The following is a 23836-nucleotide window of genomic DNA, read 5'->3' as shown; positions in this document are numbered from 1 at the left end:
AATCTACTGATGATCATGAAACCATTGTCGGAAAAACCCATCAGGGAAGGAAATCTGCTGTCCTTACCCGGTCTGGCCTACATGTGACTCCAGAGCCACAGCAATGTGGTTGACTCTCAACTGCCCTCGGGCAACTAGGAATGGGCAATAAATGCTGGCCCAGCCAGCGATGCCCATGTCCCATGAATGAATTTAAAAATGTATAACTCCAGTCCAACTTGGAACTGGGGTCGCCTGTGGCTCTGTGGGTGGCACACTCTGCAGCAGAAGGTCACATGCTCAATTCCCCACCAGAGATTTAAGCACACATTCACACTGACCCCCCCCCCCCCCAGTGCTGTGCTGAGGGAATGCTACACTGCTGCAGGCACTGTCTTTCAAGGTGGGATGTTAAAATAAAGGCCCTCTCTGCCCTCTCAGGTGGATACACAAGATCCCATGGCACTATTTTGAAACAGTAAGAAGTTTAACAACACCAGGTTAATGTCCAACCTTTGGACTTAAACGTCTTACTGTGTTTACCCCAGTCCAACGCAGGCATCTCCACATCATGACGATTTTGAAAAGCAGGGAAGGGGGTGTGGGAATTCTCCTCAGAGTCCTCACCACTGTCCGTCCTTCAAGCAGCATCACAAAAAACAGATCAACTGGTCAGTAATCCCATTGTTGTCATAGAAAATCATAGAAACCCTACAGCACAGAAAGAGGCCATTCGGCCCATCGAGTCTGCACCGACCACAATCCCACCCAGGCCCTACCCCCATATCCCTACATATTTCCCACTAATCACTCTAACCTACACATCTCAGGACTCTAAGGGGCAATTTTAGCATGGCCAATCAACCTAACCCGCACATCTTTGGACTGTGGGAGGAAACCAGAGCACCCGGAGGAAACCCACGCAGACACGAGGAGAATGTGCAAACTCCACACAGACAGTGACCCAAGCCGGGAATCGAACCCAGGTCTCTGGAGCTGTGAAGCAGCAGTACTAACCACTGTGCTACCGTGTCTGTGGGATCTTGCTGTGTGCAAAATTGGCTGCCGCATTTCCTGCATCACAACACTAACAGTGCTTCCAAAAGTACTTTGCCAGCCATAGTGGACAGTGAAGAAAGTTATCTAGGATTGCAATGGGATCCAGGGTGAGGTTTAAAGTTTATTTTATTAGTGTCACAAGTAGGCTTACATTAACACTGCAATGAAGTTACTGTGAAAATCCCCTAGTCGCCACACTCCTGTTCAGGTACACTGAGGGAGAATTTAGCATGGCCAATGCACCTAACCAGCACGCATTTGGACTATGGGAGGAAACCGGAGCACCCGGAGGAAACCCACACAGACACAGGGAGAATGTGCAAACTCTGCACAGACAGTGACCCAAGCCGGGAATCGAACCCAGGTCCCTGGCGCTGTTTGGCAGCAGTGCTAACCACTGTGCCACTGTGCCGCCCAGGTAGCTAAATGGATACAAAATTGGCGTGATGACAGAAGACAGAGGGTGGTTGTAGAGAGTTGTTTTTCAAACTGGAGACCTGTGACCAGCCTCAGGGATCGGTGCTGGGTCCACTGTTATTTGTCATTTATATTGATGACTTGGATGAGAATTTAGGAGGCATGGTTGGTAAGTTTGCAGATTACACCAAGATTGGTGGCATAGTGAAGAAGGTTATCTTGGATTGCAACGGGATCTTGATCAATTGGGCCAGTGGGCTGAGGAATGGCAGATGGAGTTTAATTTAGACAAATGCGAGGTGATGCATTTTGGTAGATTGAACCAGGGCAGGACTTACTCAGTTAATGGGAGGCTGTTGGGGAGAGTTACAGAACAAAGAGATCTTGGGGTACAGGTTCATAGCTCCTTGAAAGTGGAGTCACAGGTGGACAGAGTGGTGAAGAAGGCATTCGGCATGCTTGGTTTCATTGGTCAGAACATTGAGTACCGGAGTTGGGACGTCTTGTTAAAGTTGTACAAGACATTGGTAAGGCCACACTTGGAATACTGTGTGCAATTCTGGTCACCCTATTATAGAAAGGATATTATTAAACTAGAAAGAGTGCAGAAAAGATTTACTAGGATGCTACCGGGACTTGATGGTTTGAGTTATAAGGAGAGGCTGGATAGACTGGGACTTTTTTCTCTGGAGTGTAGGAGGCTGAGGGGTGATCTTATAGAGGTCTATAAAATAATGAGGGGCACAGATCAGCTAGATAGTCAATATCTTTTCCCAAAGGTAGGGGAGTCTAAAACTAGAGGGCATAGGTTTAAGGTGAGAGGGGAGAGATACAAAAGTGTCCAGAGGGTCAATTTCTTCACACAGAGGGTGGTGAGTGTCTGGAACAAGCTGCCAGAGGTAGTAGTAGAGGCGGATACAATTTTGTCTTTTAAAAAGCGTTTAGACAGTTAAATGGGTAAGATGGGTATAGAGGGATATGGGCCAAATGTGGGCAATTGGGATTAGCTTTGGGGTTTTAAAAAAAAGGGCGGCATGGACAAGTTGGGCCGAAGGGCCTGTTTCCATGCTGTAAACCTCTATGACTCGAAGCAGGTGACACAGATTTAAGATCATTCGCAAAGAAATTGGAGGTTCAAGGGTCTTTTCATGGCAAGATGTTATGTTCTGGAGGTTGGGTTGTATCGTTCTATAATTCTATTTGCTTAAGGGATAGTTTAAAATACTTCACAGCTACTTACCAAAGGCCCAGAAGCCAACTGCACCTTCAGCTCCCCGAGCACAATATTAGGAACTACAAAGAGTCGTGAATGTCGCCCAATCCATCACGCAAACCAGCCTCCCATCCATTGACTCTGTCTACACTTCCCGCTGCCTCGGCAAAGCAGGCAGCATAATTAAGGACCCCCACGCACCCCGGACATTCTCTCTTCCACCTTCTTCCTTCGGGAAAAAGATACAAAAGTCTGAGGTCACGTACCAACCGACTCAAGAACAGCTTCTTCCCTGCTGCTGCCATCAGACCTTTGAATGGACTTACCTTGCATTAAGCTGACCCTTCTCTACACCCTAGCTATGACTGCAACACTACGTTCTGCACCCTCTCCTTTCCTTCTCCCCTATATACTCTATGAACGGTATGCTTTGTCTGTATAGTGTGTGAGAAACAATACTTTTCACTGTATCCCAATACATGTGACAATAATAAATCAAATCAAATCAAAACAGAGAACATTGGAAATGCCCAGCAGGTCAGGCAGCATCTGTGAAGAGAGACAAACAGAGTTAACGCTTCAGTCCGCAGAGCTTATTTAGCATCTGACGTACGTTTCACTCTGTTTCTCTCTCCACAGAGGCTGCCGAACTTGCTGTATGTTTCCAGCATTTGTCTTATTTGTCTTTCGACTGGAGCACTGCTTCACTCTGCCAGGAGATGGCAGTGCAGCTATTCTGTGGGATGAGTTGCAGGACACAAGGCTTCCACTCGTAACTTAATTCAGTCGAATTGTTATTTAGATGCCTTTCCTGTTACCCCTCCCTCCCCCTCCCCCTCTCCATCTCCCTCTCCCACCAAACCCCAGAACTTGGTATTTTGCAATCCATTGCTATCCCAATTTTGTGCCTCATGGAATCATAGAATCTACAGTGCAGAAGGAGGCCATTTGGCCAATCGAATCTGCACCGACCACAATCCTTCCCAGGCCCTATCCCCGTAACCTCACACATTTACCCTGCTAATCCCCCTGACACTAAGTGGCAATTTAGCATGGCCAATCCACCTAACCTACACATCTTTGGACACTAAGGGGCAATTTAACATGGCCAATCCACCTAACCTGCACATCTTTGGACACTAAGAGACAATTTAGCATGGCCAATCCACCTAACCTGCTCATCTTTGGACACTAAGGGACAATTTAGCATGGCCAATCCACCTAACCTGCACATCTTTGGACACTAAGTGGCAATTTAGCATGGCCAATCCACCTAACCTGCACATCTTTGGACACTAAGGGACAATTTAGCATGGCCAATCCACCTAACCTGCACATCTTTGGACACTAAGTGGCAATTTAGCATGGCCAATCCACCTAACCTGCACATCTTTGGACACTAAGGGGCAATTTAGTATGGCCAATCCACCTAACCTGCACATCTTTGGACACTAAGGGGCAATTTAGCATGGCCAATCCACCTAACCTGCACATCTTCGGACTGTGGGAGGAAACCCACGCAGACACGGGGAGAACGTGCAGACTCCACACAGACAGTGACCCAAGGTCGGGAATCGAACCTGGGTCCCTGGCGCTGTGAGGCAGCAGTGCTATCCACTGCGCTACCGTGCCGCTCCTGGCTTGACAATGTGATTTGATTGGGTTTGGAATGGGTTGCAGGGACCAGACCCATTGCATTACACCCATCGTACCACTCAGATCCTGGCTCTGGCTGGAAACTTGGTTGAAAAAAAATGAAATGTTGACAACAACAACTGGCATTTATGTGGCAACCTTTAAAATCGTAAAACCATCCCAAGGTGCTGCACCGGAATGTTGTCTGTCATTGTCATTGAATCATGGAAGGAGGCATTAGCATGGGGTGACAGAAAGCTCGGTCAAAGAGGCAGGGTTCTAAGGATGAGAGAGAGGTGGAGAGGTTTCGGGAGGTAATGCCTGAGCTGAATTCCCAGGCAGCTGAAGGCATGGCTGCCAATGGGCAAACGGTTCAAATCATGCAATGCTCAAGAGGCAGCAATTGGAGGAGAGCAGAATTCTGGGTGGGTTGGGGACAGGGGCATGTTAGTACCATGCTTTTCAGTGCCATGTAACACTACATTCTGCACCTTCTTTCCTTCTCAATGAACGGTATGCTTTGTCTGTATAGTGCGCAAGAAACAATACTTTTCACTGTATCCCAATACATGTGACAATAATAAATCAAATCAAATATTAAGCTGATCTTTCTCTACACCCTAGCTATGACTGTAACACTACATTCTGCACCCTCTCCTTTCCTTCTCTATGAACGGTATGCTTTGTCTGTATAGAATGCAAGAAACAATACTTTTCACTGTATCCCAATACATGTGACAATAATAAATCAAATCAGAAATCGAAACAGAGAACATTGGAAATGCCCAGCAGGTCAGGCAGCATCTGTGAAGAGAGACAAACAGAGTTAATGCTTCAGTCCGCAGAGCTTATTTAGCATCTGACGTACGTTTCACTCTGTTTCTCTCTCCACATTGGGATACAGTGAAAAGTATTGTTTCTTGCGTCCTATACAGACAAAGCATACTGTTCATAGAGAAGGAAAGGAGAGAGTGCAGAATGTAGTGTTACAGTCATAGCTAGGGTGTAGAGAAAGATCAACTTAATATTTGATTTGATTTATTATTGTCACATGTATTGGGATACAGTGAAAAGTATTGTTTCTTGCGCGCTATACAGACAAAGCATACCGTTCATAGAGAAGGAAAGGAGAGAGTGCAGAATGTAGTGTTACAATCATAGCTAGGGTGCAGAGAAAGATCAACTTAATATTTGATTTGATTTATTATTGTTACATGTATTGGGATAGAGTGAAAAGTATTGTTTCTTGGGCAGTCTAAGTGTTGTGACGGTTAAATGTTCTGTCTGTGGCGTCAGCCATTCAAAGCTTTTGCCCACTCCGTACAAAGGCAGATAGATAGACAGAATAGCAAGATCAGAGCGTTGGAAATGAAACATCTGTTTTTATTGGCTTCCCCCTGAGAGAAAGATGCTTGCACATTTATTGGTCTCTGATCTGTATACCAAGCATTGGAAGCGTTCCATCAAACAGCTCACTCTGTCTCTTGTCATCAGTGCTGTGTGGATTCTGCATTTAACCCTCTCCCTGAACCTCTCCTGCTGCATTTCCTCTCCCTCAATCTTTTACACTGGATTTTCAATACTCTTCAATATCTATAGCATGCTTAAAGATCAAACATTGCTCTTCATTGATGGGGAAAAAATCTTTGTCCTGATTCATCTGAAACGTATACATGTGCCCATTAGGTTGTCACACCCTGACAGCACCCTGGCAGCAGTACTGAATGCCAGGCTGTTCCAATACAGCTACAACACTGGCATCGATCCAGCAATGTGGAAAATTGCCCAGGTGTGTCCTGTCCAAAAAAACAGCAGGACAAATCCAATCCAATCAAATCCTTCACTGTCGCTGGGTCAAAATCCTGGAACTCTCTCCCTAACAGCACTGTGGGTGTACCTACACCACATGGACTGACTGATCATAGAAACCCTACAGTACAGAAAGAGGCCATTCGGCCCATCGAGTCTGCACCGACCACAATCCCACCCAGGCCCTACCCCCATATCCCTACATATTTACCCACTAATCCCTCTAACCTACGCATCTCAGGACACTAAGGGGCAATTTTAGCATGGCCAATCAACCTAACCCGCACATCTTTGGACTGTGGGAGGAAACCGGAGCACCCGGAGGAAACCCACGCAGACACGAGGAGAATGTGCAAACTCCACACAGACAGTGACCCGAGCCGGGAATCGAACCCGGGACCCTGGAGCTGTGAGGCAGCAGTGCTAACCACTGTGCTACCGTGCCGCCCAGATGTCCAATAACAATCCTGGAACTCCCTACCTAACAGCACTGTGGGTGTACCTACACCACATGGACTGATTGATGTCCAATAACAATCCTGGAACTCCCTCCCTAACAGCACTGTGGGTGTACCTACATCACATGAACTGACTGATGTCCAATAACAATCCCGGAACTCCCTCCCTAACAGCACTGTGGGTGTACCTACACCACATGGACTGACTGATGTACAATAACAATCCTGGAACTCCCTCCCTAACAGCACTGTGGGTGTACTTACACCGCATGGACTGACTGATGTCCAATAACAATCCTGGAACTCCCTCCCTAACAGCATTGTGGGTGTACCTACACCACAGGGACTGACTGATGTCCAATAACAATCCTGGAACTCTCTCCCTAACAGCACTGTGGGTGTACTTACACCGCATGGACTGACTGATGTCCAATAACAATCCTGGAACTCCCTCCCTAACAGCACTGTGGGGGTACCTACACCACATGGACTGACTGATGTCCAATAACAATCCTGGAACTTCTTCCCTGACAGCACTGTGGGTGTGCCTACACCACATGGACTGACTGATGTCCAATAACAATCCTGGAACTCGCTCCCTAACAGCACTGTGGGTGTACCTGCACGATGTGGAGATGCCGGCGTTGGACTGGGGTAAACACAGTAAGACGTTTAACAACACCAGGTTAAAGTCCAACAGGTTTATTTGGTAGCAAAAGCCACACAAGCTTTCGAGGCTCTGAGCCCCTTCTTCAGGTGAGTCACCTGAAGGGGCTCAGAGCCTCGAAAGCTTGTGTGGCTTTTGCTACCAAATAAACCTGTTGGACTTTAACCTGGTGTTGTTAAACTTCTTACTGTGTGTACCTACACCACATGGACTGACTGATGTCCAATAACAATCCTGGAACTCCCTCCCTAACAGCACTGTGGGTGTACCTACACCACATGGACTGACTGATGTCCAATAACAATCCTGGAACTCCCTCCCTAACAGCACTGTGGGTGTACCTACACCACATGGACTGACTGATGTCCAAGAACAATCCTGGAACTCACTCCCTAACAGCACTGTGGGTGTACCTACACCTCATGGACTGACTGATGTCCAATAACAATCCTGGAACTCCCTCCCTACACCACAGGGATTGCAGCGGGTTCAAGAAGGCAGCTCACCACCACCTTCTCCGGGGGCAATTATGGATGTGAAAATGCTGGCCTATCCAGCGCCACCCACACCCTGAGGATGAAGTTGGAAACATGGCTTCTCAAGGGCCCATGTGAGTTTAACAGCGACACTCAGATCCTGCAATGGAATCATAAAACCTCAGTTTTAGTAGAGAGCTTTCACTCCTGCTGTGCATGCTGGGATGGTTCTCCCTCCATTACTGCCTCTTGCTTGCTCTGTACAATGGCCTCACGCCCAGAAACAATGGGATCGAGATGGTGCGCAAAACCAATCTTGGGCACTTGCTGTCCTCAAAATAATGGTTGACAACAGGAGCAAATGACTGCTTTGAGTATTTTTATGACATACATTTTAGCAGAGACATGAGCCCACTTTAATTACGTTCATGTCTTTGCTGGAATAATGATGCAAATGCCCTGAAGCTGGTCAGCTGCTGCCACCCTTTGCCAGTTGCAAGCTTCGGTTCTGATGGCATTTTGACAGGGCAGTAATTTTGTCCATGTGAGATTTGCCTTTAAACAGCGAACTAAGGCAGAAACTGGAAAGAGCAAGGGTTTGTAGTAGCCTATATTTGCGATCACACTAATCTCGACTTACCTTGATGGGCAAAGGAGCAGACACCTGGATTTGATGGCCAGTCAAGCAGCCACACGACATAGCAAGAATTAGCGACCTCTGATTGTTTCCCTTTATTAAAACCTAGTCAGCTGTCCTGGATGAGCAGATTGACTGCATAATACCTTTGCATATTCAGCTGTCAGGCAGGTAAATTCAACACCTCCACTTTCTTAGAAGACTATGGAAATTTGGCATGTCAGCTACGACTCTCACCAACTTTTACAGATGCACCATAGAAAGCATTCTTTCTGGTTGTATCACAGCTTGGTCTGGCTCCTGCTCTGCCCAAAACCGCAAGAAATTACAAAGGGTCGTGAATGTAACCCAATCCATCACGCAAACCAGCCTCCCACCTATTGACTCTGTCTACACTTCCCACTGCCTCGGAAAAACAGATGAGTCTATTAACACTTGCACCTGTGACTTTCTCCCCCATTTCACACACAAAGACCTACTCCATAGAATCCTACAGTGCAGAAGGAGGCCATTCGGCCCATCGAGTCTGCACCGACCACAATCCCACCTTGGACCTATCCCCATAACCCCATGCATTTACCCTAGCTAGTCCTCCTGGCACTAAGGGGCAATTTAGCATGGCCAATCCTCCTAACCCACACATCTTTGGACACTAAGGGGCAATTTAGCATGGCCAATCCACCTAACCTGCACATCTTTGGACACTAAGGGTCAATTTAGCATGGCCAATCCTCCTAACCCACACATCTTTGGACACTAAGGGGCAATTTAGCATGGCCAATCCACCTAACCCTGATGCGCGATATAACTCACGAGGCTAGAGATGCTCGAGGAAATAAAGGCTTTTATTGACTACAACAATAGAGCTACCGTATATAATACACGATCCCAGACTGAGGGGTCCCAGACAGAGCAGTGACCTTTATACCTCTCCCAGGAGGCGGAGCCCGACTGGGATGTACCATAATAACTATATTACAGGTAGAACAGCCCAACCCTAACCCCAACAGTAACAAGTAGAACAACCCAACCCTAACCCCAACAGCAACATAGTACTGGCCAGACCCTGGCTCAGTACTACCTGGTGGGAACCAACGATGGTTCACCACAAACCCACACATCTTTGGACACTAAGGGGCAATTTAGCATGGCCAATCCACCTAACCTACACATCTTTGGACACTAAGGGACAATTTAGCACGGCCAATCCACCTAACCTGCACATCTTTGGACACTAAGGGACAATTTAGCATGGCCAATCCACCTAACCTACACATCTTTGGACACTAAGGGACAATTCAGCATGGCCAATCCACCTAACCCGCACATCTTTGGACGGTGGGAGGAAACCCACGCAGACACGGGGAGAACTTGCAAACTCCGCACAGACAGTGACCCAAGCCGGGAATCGAACCCGGGTCCCTGGCGCTGTGAGGCAGCAGTGCTAACCACTGTGCCACCCGCTTGTGTTTGGCCCTTCCTCCCCACCCATTGTGAATCAGCAGCGAAGTGCTGTCCCGAACATGTCAGGAAATGAAGCAGTCATGTGACTTTGCAAGGATACATAGAAACCAGAAGCAGGAGGAGGCCATTCAGCCCTTCGATCCTGCTCCGCCATTCATTTTGATGATGGCTGATCATCCAATTCAATATCCTGATCCCTCCCTTCCCCCCATATCCCTGGATCTCTTTAGCCCCAAGAGCGATATCTAATTTCTTTTTGAAATCTCACAACGTTTTGGCCTCAACTACTTTCTGTGGGAGTGAATTCCACACATTCACCACCCTCTGGGTGAAGAGATTGCTCCTCACCTCAGTCCTCAAAGGTGAACCCCTTATCCTCAAACTATGAACCCCCTAGGTCTGGACTCAATGAGATGAGAACTTGGATGAGAACTTGGCCAGTTTTAAAAGAAAATAAACAATCGGTACATTGACAAAGAAAACTGGGCAAGATCTGTGTGGTCCTCTGGTTGGGTGTACGGTAGTAAGGCGGAGCAGTGCAGCGACAGAAAGTAGGCCGAAGATTCAGCCTCCCCTCCTGTGGAAGTTAAAATGTTAAAATTAAGGTTCCATAAATCTCTTTCAAGCAATGGAAAATGCTTCTCAGCATACAGGCCTTCAATGGGGTCAGTGGGTGCATATTTAGTAGGAACGACTGGCTAAACTTCACCTGCATAAGTCCCATAAACATTCTGTTTCTCGGCCTTCACCAGAGGATGGGAAAAAAATCAGAGTTTTCCACAACGGAATACCATGAGATATGGGGACATGCTATGCAAATGAAGGAGTAGCAGGAGACAGTTTTCATCGAATAAGAAAGGGCGAAAAGTTAGGATATGATTGGTGAATATGTATGCAAGTGAAGGATTGAAAAATTGCTTGTTTCTGATTTCCTATAATTGGCAATAATTGCCAAGTTGTTTGTTTATAAGATCAGAAACACTCTGCAAGTCTGTTTCTCCTTGTGCACAGGCAATTAAAGCTTGTAAGATCGAGAACTTGCAGGGCCCGATTTTACCATTTTGAGTCTAAGTGCCGAATCTGGGCGTAATACAGATCTGAGCCTGGAATCCTCTTTCCAGCGCGCCCATACGCTTTTTGCCGGCTCCAGTCCGATCCGCGCTGTGGGCGGGGCTTAGCGCTGCCGGAACGATCGAAGCTCTGAACTGCGCATGCGCAGTTCGAAAAAAATCTGAAAAAGCGCGCCCGCGTCAGATCACAGATCTGAGGAGTAGAAATGATGCCTTGACTTTAAATCATACCTGCGAGTAAATTTCTCACTCAGAATGACAATTATTTGTTAGTTTAAAAATATAACCTGTTCCTGTGCAAGCCACTCCGAAGCAATAAACACAGCTGCCTGTATTTAACTACATTTGCAATTTGCATCATTCTTGCTGATCAGAAGTAACTTTTAATATTTCCATGATGTCACAAATCTGTGTTGTTGAACACAGTTAATGAGTGGGTGCCGAAAGAGTTCCATGGACTAGTCTGTCAGTCAGTGCTCCCACTGATCCATCCTGTACCAATATCTCTGTCCAGCTGCCTGGAAATCGTTGAGTCTCATCTGGAACAACTGAATTTGGTCAATAAATTATCTTTTCTGCCTTTGATGCTGAAATAAAAATCTCACCATTCACCAGACTCTGAAATGTCTCGCTGCACTTTACACTGGAGGCTGTCAGCTCTCTTCCAGCTGGTCCGATGTTGACCACTTCAGTCATTACTGCAGTTGAAGAAAAGTCTATGGTGACTGTATATTTCATCTAAAAGAATGCTGGCTTTTCACACTGTGATATATGTGCGTTCAGTCTTTTGAGTTATGCCCCCTATTCCAGACATTAGATAAACATCCCTTCTGAAGTTTTTGTGGAGAAGCAAGGTCACATCACCCAGGACACCTACCTTTTGGCCAGTTTAATAATACAGACCCCCCTGGGAGGCAGGTCCCGCTCGGCAGACCTCCCCCCCCAACCAGAGATCCATCTGAGCCCCCTCCTCCACCCCTCCAACCAGAGATCCATCTGAGCCCCCTCCTCCACCCCTCCAACCAGAGATCCATCTGAGCCCCCTCCTCCACCCCTCCAACCAGAGATCCATCTGAGCCCCCTCCTCCACCCCTCCAACCAGAGATCCATTTGAGCCCCCTCCTCCACCCCTCCAACCAGAGATCCATCTGAGCCCGGCCCCCCTCCTCCGGCGGATGCCAGCGGAACGGTGTGAAGCCCGGTCACTTTAGCCGTGGCTCCAAGTCTGTGGCCAGGAAGGTGCTGCAGGCTCTCGAAGGACTGCAGATGGTCGAGAAGGATGGTGGAGGGAGACCAGCGATCGAGGCAGGTTGGGGGTGTGGTCTGCCGAGGGGGGCCTGCCTCCCAGGGGGGTCTGATCCCGGGGTGGGGGTGGCGGTCAGCAGGGGGTGGGGTGCTCTGCCAGGGGGGGTCTGCCTCCCGTCGGGGGGATCTGCCTCCAGGGGAGGGGGGTTGGCCTGCCGGGATGGTCAGCGGGGGGGGGGGGTCTGCCAGGGTGAGGTGGGTGGAGGGATTGCCACTGCTGGGGGGCATGGGCTGGATATCGGGGCGCTCTGAGAAGGATGGTTGAGAAGGATGGTGGCCGCAGACTGACTTCACACGGGCAGAGAGAGCTTCGGAGGTTCCCCTGTAGAATAGAAATCCGCTTCAGATTTGTATTTTGCTGGTCGCTTACAGCGCGGATCCGGAATGGACCAGAAGAAGGTAAAGTGGGGTTTGGTGATAGAATTGGGTGCGCGCCCGAATCGGGTTTCGATAAAGTCGCGATTTGCTCAGATTCGGGTGCAGATCGCGTTAAAGGCCCGACGCCCGAATTTACCGCGATTTCGCGCCCGAAAACGAGTGCAGATTGTTGGTAAAATTGGGCCCGTCGTGTCTAAGTGCTGCTTGTACCCAAGTTGACTATAGTGCCACATAGTACCGAATGTTGCTGGTACCCAGACTTCCCACACCACCATTAGAAACTTCAAGGACAGCAGTGCTGTGACCAGTGGTGTTCCGCAGGGCTCTGTACTGGGACCTCTGCTATTTGTGATATATATAAATGATTTGGAAGAAGGTGTAACTGGTGTAATCAGCAAGTTTGCGGATGACACAAAGATGGCTGGACTTGCGGATAGCGAAGAGCATTGTCGGACAATACAGCAGGATATAGATAGGCTGGAAAATTGGGCGGAGAGGTGGCAGATGGAGTTTAATCCGGATAAATGCGAAGTGATGCATTTTGGAAGAAATAATTAGGGAGGAGTTATACAATAAATGGCAGAGTCATCAGGAGTATAGAAACACAGAGGGACCTAGGTGTGCAAGTCCACAAATCCTTGAAGGTGGCAACACAGGTGGAGAAGGTGGTGAAGAAGGCATATGGTGTGCTTGCCTTTATAGGACGGGGTATAGAGTATAAAAGCTGGAGTCTGATGATGCAGCTGTATAGAACGCTGGTTAGGCCACATTTGGAGTACTGCGTCCAGTTCTGGTCGCCGCACTACCAGAAGGACGTGGAGGTGTTAGAGAGAGTGCAGAGAAGGTTTACCAGGATGTTGCCTGGTATGGAGGGTCTTAGCTATGAGGAGAGATTGGGTAAACTGGGGTTGTTCTCCCTGGAAAGACGGAGAATGAGGGGAGATCTAATAGAGGTGTACAAGATTATGAAGGGGATAGATAGGGTGAACAGTGGGAAGCTTTTTCCCAGGTCGGAGGTGACGATCACGAGGGGTCACGGGCTCAATGTGAGAGGGGCGAAGTATAACTCAGATACCAGAAGGACGTTTTTTACACAGAGGGTGGTGGGGGCCTGGAATGCGCTGCCAAGTAGGGTGGTGGAGGCAGACACGCTGGCATCGTTTAAGACTTACCTGGATAGTCACATGAGCAGCCTGGGAATGGAGGGATTCAAATGATTGGTCTAGTTGGACCAAGGAGCGGCACAGGCTTGGAGGGCCAAAGGGCCTGTTTCCTGTGCTGTACTGTTCTTTGTTCTTTGTTCTTTGAAGCTGCTATCAGACGATGACGCGGGTTTAGACCGATACTTTTTTTCACAACAATGGTAACTCATCCAATTCGGATTGGCGCTCTCTTAAAAAGACAGTCAAAGCTGGGGTTGTCATCTCCGCCATGACTAACCAGGAATTGAGGATTAATACTAGCACGAGCAAAACCCAGAGAGAAAACTCATGGGGATTATTTAAAAATATACACATCTTTAAACAAAATAGGGTTAGGCATGGGGGTTGGGCAGGCAAGGACTTTGATTTGAATTGATTTGATTTGATTTGATTTATTATTGTCACATGTATTGGGATACAGTGAAAAGTATTGTTTCTTGTGCACCACACAGGTAAAGCATACTGTTCATAGAGTACATGGGGGAAGGAAAGGAGAGAGTGCAGAATATAGTGTTACAGTCATAGCTAGGGTGTAGAGAAAGATCAGCTTAATATTTGATTTGATTTATTATTGTCATATGTATTGGGATACAGTGAAAAGTATTGTTTCTTGCGCGCTATACTGACAAAGCATACCGTTCATAGAGTACATCGAGGGGAAGGAAAGGCGAAGGTGCAGAATATAGTGTTACAGTCACAGCTCGGGTGTAGAGAAAGATCAGCTTAATATTTGATTTGATTTATTATTGTCACATGTATTAGTATGCAGTGAAAAGTATTGTTTCTTGTGCGCTATACAGACCGTTCATAGAGAAGCAAAGGAGAGGGTGCAGAATGTAGTGTTACAGTCATAGCTAGGGTATAGAGAAAGATCAGCTTAATGCGAGGTAGGTCCATTCAAAAGTCTGACAGCAGCAGGGAAGAAGCTGTGCTTGAGTCAGTTGGTACGTGACCTCAGACTTTTGTATCTTTTTCCCGACGGAAGAAGGTGGAAGAGAGAATGTCCGGGGTGCGTGGGGTCCTTAATTATGCTGGCTGCTTTGCCGAGGCAGCTAGAAGTGTAGACGGAGTCAATGGATGGGAGGCTGGTTTGCGTGATGGACTGGGCTTCATTTATGACCCTTTGTAGTTTCTTGCAGTCTTGGGCAGAGCAGGAGCCATACCAAGCTGTGATACACCCAGAAAGAATGCTTTCTATGGTGCATCTGTAAAAGTTGGTGAGAGTCGTAGTTGACATGCCAAATTTCCTTAGTCTTCTGAGACTCTCACCTGATGAAGGAGCAGCGCTCCGAAAGCCATTGCTGCCAAATAAACCTGTTGGACTTTAACCTGGTGTTGTGAGACTTCTTACTGTGTCCACCCCAGTCCAACGCCGGCAACTCCACATCATGGCCTGTTGATGTTGACAGGGGCATGTCCTCCACTAAGCTTCCTGAAGTCGATGACAATCTCCTTCGTTTTAGTGACATTGCGAGAGAGATTATTGTCGCTGCACCAGTTCACCGGATTCCCTATCTCATTCCTGTTCTCCATCTTGTCATTGTTTGAGATCCGACCCACTACGGTGGTGCCGTCAGCAAAACTTGACAGTCGAGTTGGAAGGGAATTCGGGACCATTTGATTGACGGTCAATAAATCATTCAGTCAGGTCATGGAGAATCTGCTCGCTTTCCAATCAGCTGTGGGCAGGCTGGCTTTGGGATAGACATGTCAGCCAACATGGTGGCTGTGTTTTGCGGGACGGGGAGGGCGGGCGTTCAGTTGGAAGGTTATGTGATGGTGATTCCAGGATGGTGTTGAACCAGAGTTGGCAACTAACGAAGAGGCGAATTGCCTCTTGTCATGAAGCAGATCCAGTGTTGAGTCATACACTTGTTTTTCTGCTTCTGCCTGGCAGTGTCTTTGATCAAGTCATTTTTAATGTCATTTTAATTCAATTCTGAGACTCTTGGCCTCCTAATCATGATGATGCCTCCCACTGTTCGGGCCACGTGAGGAGGGTTCAAAATTGACTTCCCAGATTTCCCACCTCCAATTCCGGTTGTAACAGGGAATTTGCGAAGGAGTTAGAAAGAGAGATGTTTAACCCCTTGTGTACTGATCGCAGAGAAACAAGTCTGCCAGGGCTTCTGGGATTTTTAAAAGGAGGGATGTTTTATTGAGTTAAAAGCCATCCAGGTAAAGATGGCAAAATATTTAAGGGAAAACCTGTGCTTCTCAAACTTTTGTGACCCACATTCACACATACACAAACAGGCAAAGTTTAACTGGTCTTGCTGGAAGTAGTTCCTTCCTCAGCCAAGTTAAAAGTTCAATACCAAAAGGCAAAAAGTGAGTTCACAGTTTGAGTTCTTAACTGGACGCTACGGCTGCGATTTTTCCAGGATCCTTTGAATTCTATGGATTGAGCTGAAGTTCCTGGGCGGATTTTTCCATTCACGGCACAGAATCCTAGAATCCCGACAGTACAGAAGGAGGACATTCGGCCCATCGAGTCTGTACCGACAACAATCCCACCCAGGCCCTATCACCATAACCCCACATATTTACCCTGCTAATCCCCCTGACACTAAGGGACAGTTTAGCACGGCCAATCCACCTAACCTGCACATCTTTGGACACTAAGGGGCAATTTAGCATGGCCAATCCACCTAACCTGCACATCTTTGGACACTAAGGGGCAATTTAGCATGGCCAATCCACCTAACCTGCACATCTTTGGACACTAAGGGGCAATTTAGCATGGCCAATCCACCTAACCTGCACATCTTTGGACACTAAGGGGCAATTTAGCATGGCCAATCCACCTAACTTGCACATTTTTGGACACTAAGGGGCATTTAGCACGGCCAATCCACCTAACCTACTTATCTTTGGACACTAAGGGGCAATTTAGCATGGCCAATCCACCTAACCTGCACATCTTTGGACACTAAGGGGCAATTTAGCATGGCCAATCCACCTAACCTGCACATCTTTGGACACTAAGGGGCAATTTAGCATGGCCAATCCACCTAACCTGCACATCTTTGGACACTAAGGGGCAATTTAGCATGGCCAACCCACCTAACCTGCACATCTTTGGACACTAAGGGGCAATTTAGCATGGCCAATCCACCTAACTTGCACATTTTTGGACACTAAGGGGCATTTAGCACGGCCAATCCACCTAACCTACTTATCTTTGGACACTAAGGGCAATTTAGCATGGCCAATCCACCTAACCTGCACATCTTTGGACACTAAGGGGCAATTTAGCATGGCCAATCCACCTAACCTGCACATCTTTGGACACTAAGGGGCAATTTAGCATGGCCAATCCACCTAACTTGCACATTTTTGGACACTAAGGGGCATTTAGCACGGCCAATCCACCTAACCTACTTATCTTTGGACACTAAGGGGCAATTTAGCATGGCCAATCCACCTAACCTGCACATCTTTGGACACTAAGGGGCAATTTAGCATGGCCAATCCACCTAACCTGCACATCTTTGGACACTAAGGGGCAATTTAGCATGGCCAATCCACCTAACCTGCACATCTTTGGACACTAAGGGGCAATTTAGCATGGCCAACCCACCTAACCTGCACATCTTTGGACACTAAGGGGCAATTTAGCATGGCCAATCCACCTAACTTGCACATTTTTGGACACTAAGGGGCATTTAGCACGGCCAATCCACCTAACCTACTTATCTTTGGACACTAAGGGCAATTTAGCATGGACAATCCACCTAACCTGCACATCTTTGGACACTAAGGGGCAATTTAGCATGGCCAACCCACCTAACCTGCACATCTTTGGACACTAAGGGGCAATTTAGCATGGCCAATCCACCTAACTTGCACATTTTTGGACACTAAGGGGCATTTAGCACGGCCAATCCACCTAACCTACTTATCTTTGGACACTAAGGGCAATTTAGCATGGACAATCCACCTAACCTACACATCTTTGGACACTAAGGGACACATCCTTCCTGGGTAGGAGCCTCGTTACGTCACTGGCAGGGGTGGAGAGAATCGGAAACCGGGATCTTGCCGCTGAAATTCTCGTGTTCTGAGCCTGGTGATATTTTGCACCGTGTCGCCGTTTGTACTGTGGGGAATGCAGGTGGCAAATCACAGCACACATAACTGCACTTACTGGAGACAATTTCCTTTGAATCCACAATCAGACTTTTCCAGAAATCGATGAGATTTGCGCCTGATGTTCCTTTCAGTGGAAATTCAATATCTCTGTGCTGGATTTTTAAATGGTCAGAGTTGGGGTCTCAACAAGAGGAAAGAGAGTTCCTTCCTGCTCTATTGGCAGCATCCCCAGACTGCTCTTCTACTGCTCTTTAATAGCTGCAGAAAGAGATTAAAGAATGGTATCATTCTTTATGAATGATATCAGAAAGGGGTGGTTTATCCAATGTTTGAATCTCACTTTACTCCCAAGAACAGATCAGAGGCTAGGAATACTGCAGAGTAACTCACCTCCTGACTTGCCAAAGCCTGTCCATCATCTACAAGGCACAAGTCAGGAGTGTGATGGAATACTCCCCACTTGCCTGGATGGGCGCAGCTCCAACAACACTTGACACCATCCAGGACAAAGCACATCCACAAACACTCACTCCCTCCACCACCGACGCTCAGTAGCAGCAGTGTGTACCATCTACAAGATGCACTGCAGCAATTCACCAAATATCCTTAGACAGCACCTTCCAAACCCACGACCACTTCCATCTAGAAGGACAAGGGCAGCAGATACCTGGGAACACCACCACCTGCAAGTTCCCCTCCGAGCCACTCACCATCCCGACTTGGAAATATATCGGCCATTCCTTCGCTGAGTCAAAATCCTGGAATTCCCTCCCTAACGGCATTGTGGATTAACCCACAGCACGTGGACTGCAGCGATTCAAGATGGCAGCTCACCACCACCTTCTCAAGGGGCAACTAGGGATGGCCAGCCAGCAACACCCATGTCCCACGAATGAATTTTTAAAAAGTAATTAGCTTCCGAATGAGGTATTATCTATTTTGATGAGACTTTCCAGGCAACTCTTGTCCTCACAGACTTTTGATCTCCATTTGAGATAGTCTTATAAAGGTGCAAATGCTATATTCCATGCCTTTCAATCGTTACTTTTTGAAGTGGACTTTGACATCCTCAGGTATGTAATTCCGTGAGCAACATGTCTGCAGTGCAATTTACATCGGAACATTCCAGAGAACTGGTCAGTTTACAATATCTGACATCAGGTGACTTGTGGCTGCCATCTTTCACCAGTGTCTTTCCTAGCCTTACAATAAAGCCCTTCTTAAACAGTTCGATTTCGGTTTGTTCAGCTGCTGAGGTTGCAGGTTGCTATCACTCATGCACAAACCCTGTCACCATGACACCCACATCAAACAAAAGTGGAAACATTGCAGAAAATCTAATTGTGAGGTAATTGTGAGGTAAAATAAGATATCCTGAGGGAAAATAAATTCTACATTTGTCATCACTTTAGTTTGGAAAGAAGCACGAGTGAGACCTTTGCACCTTAGTAGCAGTGAGTTCGAGCTTTATTCAAATATTCATTTAAAGGGTTCACCAGGTAAAATCTTGATTGTTGCCAGTAGCAACTGCGAGGTTTAGACAGCGAATCCATGCGGATCGGTTCAAAATCAAAGTGTGGTTCTTCTCTGAGATGCAGTCTGCAGCTGGAAGCGTTTGTCCATTAGTTGATGCAACGTTTCGCTCTGGCATGTTATAGGGACAATTTCCTGGCCTGAATTATCAGCTATGAGGAGAGGTTGGAGAAACTCCGTTTGTTCTCACTGGAACGATGGAGGTCGAGGGGTGACCTGAGAGAAGTCTACAAGATGATGAGTGGCATGGACAGAGTGGATAGTCAGATGCTCTTTCCTAGAGTGGAAAAATCAAGTACGAGGGGGCAGAGGGTTAAGGGGCGTGGGGAAAAGTTTAGAGGAGATGTGCAAGGAAAGTTTTTTATACAGAGGGTGGTGAATGTCTGGAACGCGCTGCCCGGGGAGGTGGTGGGAGCAGCTACGATAGCGGCATTTAAGGGGCAACGAGACTAATACATGAATAGGATGGGAATGGGAGGATACGGACTCCGTAAGTGCATACGGTTTTAGTTTAGGCATCATGATCGGCGCAGGAGGGCCGAAGGGCCTGTTCCTGTGCTGTACTGTTCTTTGTTCTCTTTGTTCTTTGAATTCTGTTCACATTTACGAGGCCAATCAAAGGCAAAGCCAGGGACAACCTGATGAGAAAGAAAGACTCGCGTGTTTGTGGCGTCTCTCGTGGACGAGAGTGCTTTACAGCCAATGAAGTACTTTTCGAAGTCTTGTCACTGTTGTAACATTGGGGAAACGGCAGTCAATTTGCATAATGGCAGATCAAATAGCCCACTGAGCAATCGGAGGGGCGAGTCCAGTTGTCCTGCTTTGCATATTGTTGCTGCGATACAGCTCTGGGCCGGGCTACTGCATCTTGATTAGTCCCGGCAAGTCACACCAATAAAAGATGTATTGTGAGGTCAGGGGTTATGTCTGGCAGTCCCGATGGCTAAATGCACAGTAAACACGTCAGCGTTACACTAAATCTATCACCCAAGGCTGCTGTGAAACAGAGACTGATTACTGAATCTCATCAAAGTGTAATATGGGTGGGCAGGCCATTCAGCCCCTTGAGTCTGTGTCTCCATTCCATCAGATTTGCTTACTCAGGACTTACTCAGTTAATGGTAGGGCATTGGGGAGAGTTACAGAACAAAGAGGTCTAGGGGTAATGTTCATAGCTCCTTGAAAGTGGAGTCACAGGTGGACAGCGTGGTGAAGAAGGCATTCAGCATGCTTGGTTTCATTGGTCAGAATGGACTGTGGAATGGTCTGCCTGCAGTGACAGTGGAGTCAGACACTTTAGGAACATTTAAGCGGTTATTGGATAGGCACATGGAGCACACCAGGATGATAGGGAGTGGGATAGCTTGATCTTGGTTTCAGATAAAGCTCGGCACAACATCGTGGGCCGAAGGGCCTGTTCTGTGCTGTACTGTTCTATTGAATACAGGAGTTGGGACGTCTTGTTGAAGTTGTACAAGACATTGGTAAGGCCACACTTGGAATACTGTGTACAGTTCTGGTCACCCTATTATAGAAAGGATATTATTAAACTAGAAAGAGTGCAGAAAAGATTTACTAGGATGCTACCGGGACTTGATGGTTTGAGTTATAAGGAGAGGCTGGATAGACTGGGACTTTTTTCTCTGGAGTGTAGGAGGCTGAGGGGTGATCTTATAGAGGTCTATAAAATAATGAGGGGCACAGATCAGCTAGATAGTCAATATCTTTTCCCAAAGGTAGGGGAGTCTAAAACTAGAGGGCATAGGTTTAAGGTGAGAGGGGAGAGATGCAAAAGGGTCCAGAGGGGCAATTTTTTCACACAGAGGGTGGTGAGTGTCTGGAACAAGACACTCAGGGTAGCGGATGTGTATGGGGCAGGGGGGAACAAGCGCTGTGACAGGCTCAACTCTGTGAGACTGGAGGTCTTGCCAGTCACTGACTAAGTGGAGGGTGGATGTTAGCCGGGTGTTCACTATGATATTTCAACATCCAGTCCCTCAACAGCTGATGCTCCATGGCTGCAGTGTGTTTGTATCCACAGAGTGCTGTGAAAGCATCTTCCAAACGCGCGACCCCTATCCTCTCGAAGGACAAGGGCAGCAGATACCTGGGAACGCCACCACCTGGAGGTTCCCCCCCAAGCCACTCACATTCCCGACTTGGAAATATATCGGCCGTTCCTTCACTGTCACTGGGTCAAAATCCTGGAACTCTCTCCCTAACAGCACTGTGGGTGTACCTACACCACACAGACTGACTGATGTCCAATAACAATCCTGGAACTCCCTCCCTAACAGCACTGTGGGTGCACCTACACCACATGCACTGACTGATGTCCAATAACAATCCTGGAACTCCCTCCCTAACAGCACTGTGGGTGTACCTACACCACATGGACTGACTGATGTCCAATAACAATCCTGGAACTCCCTCCCTAACAGCACTGTGGGTGTACCTACACCACATGGACTGACTGATGTCCAATAACAATCCTGGAACTCCCTCCCTAACAGCACTGTGGGTGTACCTACACCACACAGACTGACTGATGTCCAATAACAATCCTGGAACTCCCTCTCTAACAGCACTGTGGGTGCACCTACACCACATGCACTGACTGATGTCCAATAACAATCCTGGAACTCCCTCCCTAACAGCACTGTGGGTGTACCTACACCATATGGACTGACTGATGTCCAATAACAATCCTGGAACTCTCTCCCTAACCGTAGTGTGGGTGTACCTACAACACGGGGACTGCAGCGGTTCAAGAAAGCGGCTCACCACTACAGTAGTCGCTGGCCAGTGAGGCAATACATGGGATTCGAGTCAATTGTCCCCGCCACTTACTCAGCTGTAGATGACCCTCAGGTAACTCAGCAGATGTGAGTTAAACCCAGGACCTGCTACGCCATGCCATCACTGGCAACGCGATGAGCCACCAGGATGTGCCACACTGATACCAAGTTGATCTTTCTCCACAGCCTATCCGTAACTGTCGTACTGCATTCTGCACCCTCTCCTTTCCTTCTCCCCTATGTACTCTATGAACGGCATGCTTTGTCTGTATAGCGCGCAAGAAACAATACTTTTCACTGTATCCCAATACATGTGACAATAATAAATCAAATCAAAATCAAATCAAATCAAAGGGGCCACAGGTGGCACTGGGTGTTGGGTGTTGTGCATGTGGAGTTGTAGAAAGAGAATAAAGTGAGTTTGTGAAGATGCTGGACTTGTATTATCTTTTATTACTGGACTGCAACTGAGAGGCTCAACAACTAACAACGGGAGGGATTTTCCGGTTCTTCCCTGACAGCGGGATCTTCCAGACCTGCCGACATGTGACAATAGAACATAGAACATAGAACATAGAACATAGAACAGTACAGCACAGAACAGGCCCTTCAGCCCACGATGTTGTGCCGAGCTTTATCTGAAACCAAGATCAAGCTATCCCACCCCCTATCATCCTGGTGTGCTCCATGTGCCTATCCAATAACCGCTTAAATGTTCCTAAAGTGTCTGACTCCACTATCACTGCAGGCAGTCCATTCCACACCCCAACCACTCTCTGCGTAAAGAACCTACCTCTGATATCCTTCCTATATCTCCCACCACGAACCCTATAGTTATGCCCCCTTGTAATAGCTCCATCCACCTGAGGAAATAGTCTTTGAACGTTCACTCTATCTATCCCCTTCATCATTTTATAAACCTCTATTAAGTCTCCCCTCAGCCTCCTCCGCTCCAGAGAGAACAGCCCGAGCTCCCTCAACCTTTCCTCATAAGACCGACACTCCAAACCAGGCAGCATCCTGGTAAATCTCCTCTGCACTCTTTCCAGCGCTTCCACATCCTTCTTATAGTGAGGTGACCAGAACTGCACACAATATTCCAAATGTGGTCTCACCAAGGTCCTGTACAGTTGCAGCATAACCCCACGGCTCTTAAACTCCAACCCCCTGTTAATAAAAGCTAACACACTATAGGCCTTCTTCACAGCTCTATCCACTTGAGTGGCAACCTTTAGAGATCTGTGGATATGGACCCCAAGATCTCTCTGTTCCTCCACAGTCTTCAGAACCCTACCTTTGACCCTGTAATCCACATTTAAATTAGTCCTACCAAAATGAATCACCTCACATTTATCAGGGTTAAACTCCATTTGCCATTTTTCAGCCCAGCTTTGCATCCTATCTATGTCTCTTTGCAGCCTACAACAGCCCTCCACCTCATCCACCACTCCACCAATCTTGGTGTCATCAGCAATAATAAATCAAATATTAAGTTGATCTTTCCCTTCACCCTAGCTATGACTGTAACACTACATTCTGCACTCTCTCCTTTCCTTCGCCCCCTATGTACTCTATGAACTGTATGCTTTGTCTGTATAGCGCGCAAGAAACAATACTTTTCACTGCATCCCAATACATGTG

General features: G+C 47.4%; 1 protein-coding gene across 3 annotated transcripts in view; it reads left to right on the top strand.

Annotated features, from left to right (window-relative positions):
* Positions 1-23836, top strand: part of LOC144481903 (acid-sensing ion channel 1-like) — a 1161333-nt gene that overhangs the window by 926092 nt on the left and 211405 nt on the right. The window contains exons 4-5 of one of the 3 annotated variants that reach the window (XM_078201069.1): positions 368-382; positions 20595-20606. The exons of the other annotated variants lie outside the window; for them this stretch is intronic. Of the exons in view, the coding sequence (XP_078057195.1) occupies positions 368-382; positions 20595-20606 (27 nt within the window). The remainder of the gene's footprint in view (positions 1-367; positions 383-20594; positions 20607-23836) is intronic. 3 annotated transcript variants of the gene reach the window in all.

This window comes from Mustelus asterias, chromosome X, assembly GCF_964213995.1.
Source record: "Mustelus asterias chromosome X, sMusAst1.hap1.1, whole genome shotgun sequence".
NCBI classification, from domain to species: domain Eukaryota; kingdom Metazoa; phylum Chordata; class Chondrichthyes; order Carcharhiniformes; family Triakidae; genus Mustelus; species Mustelus asterias.
This window is presented reverse-complemented; position numbering and strand designations above follow the sequence as displayed.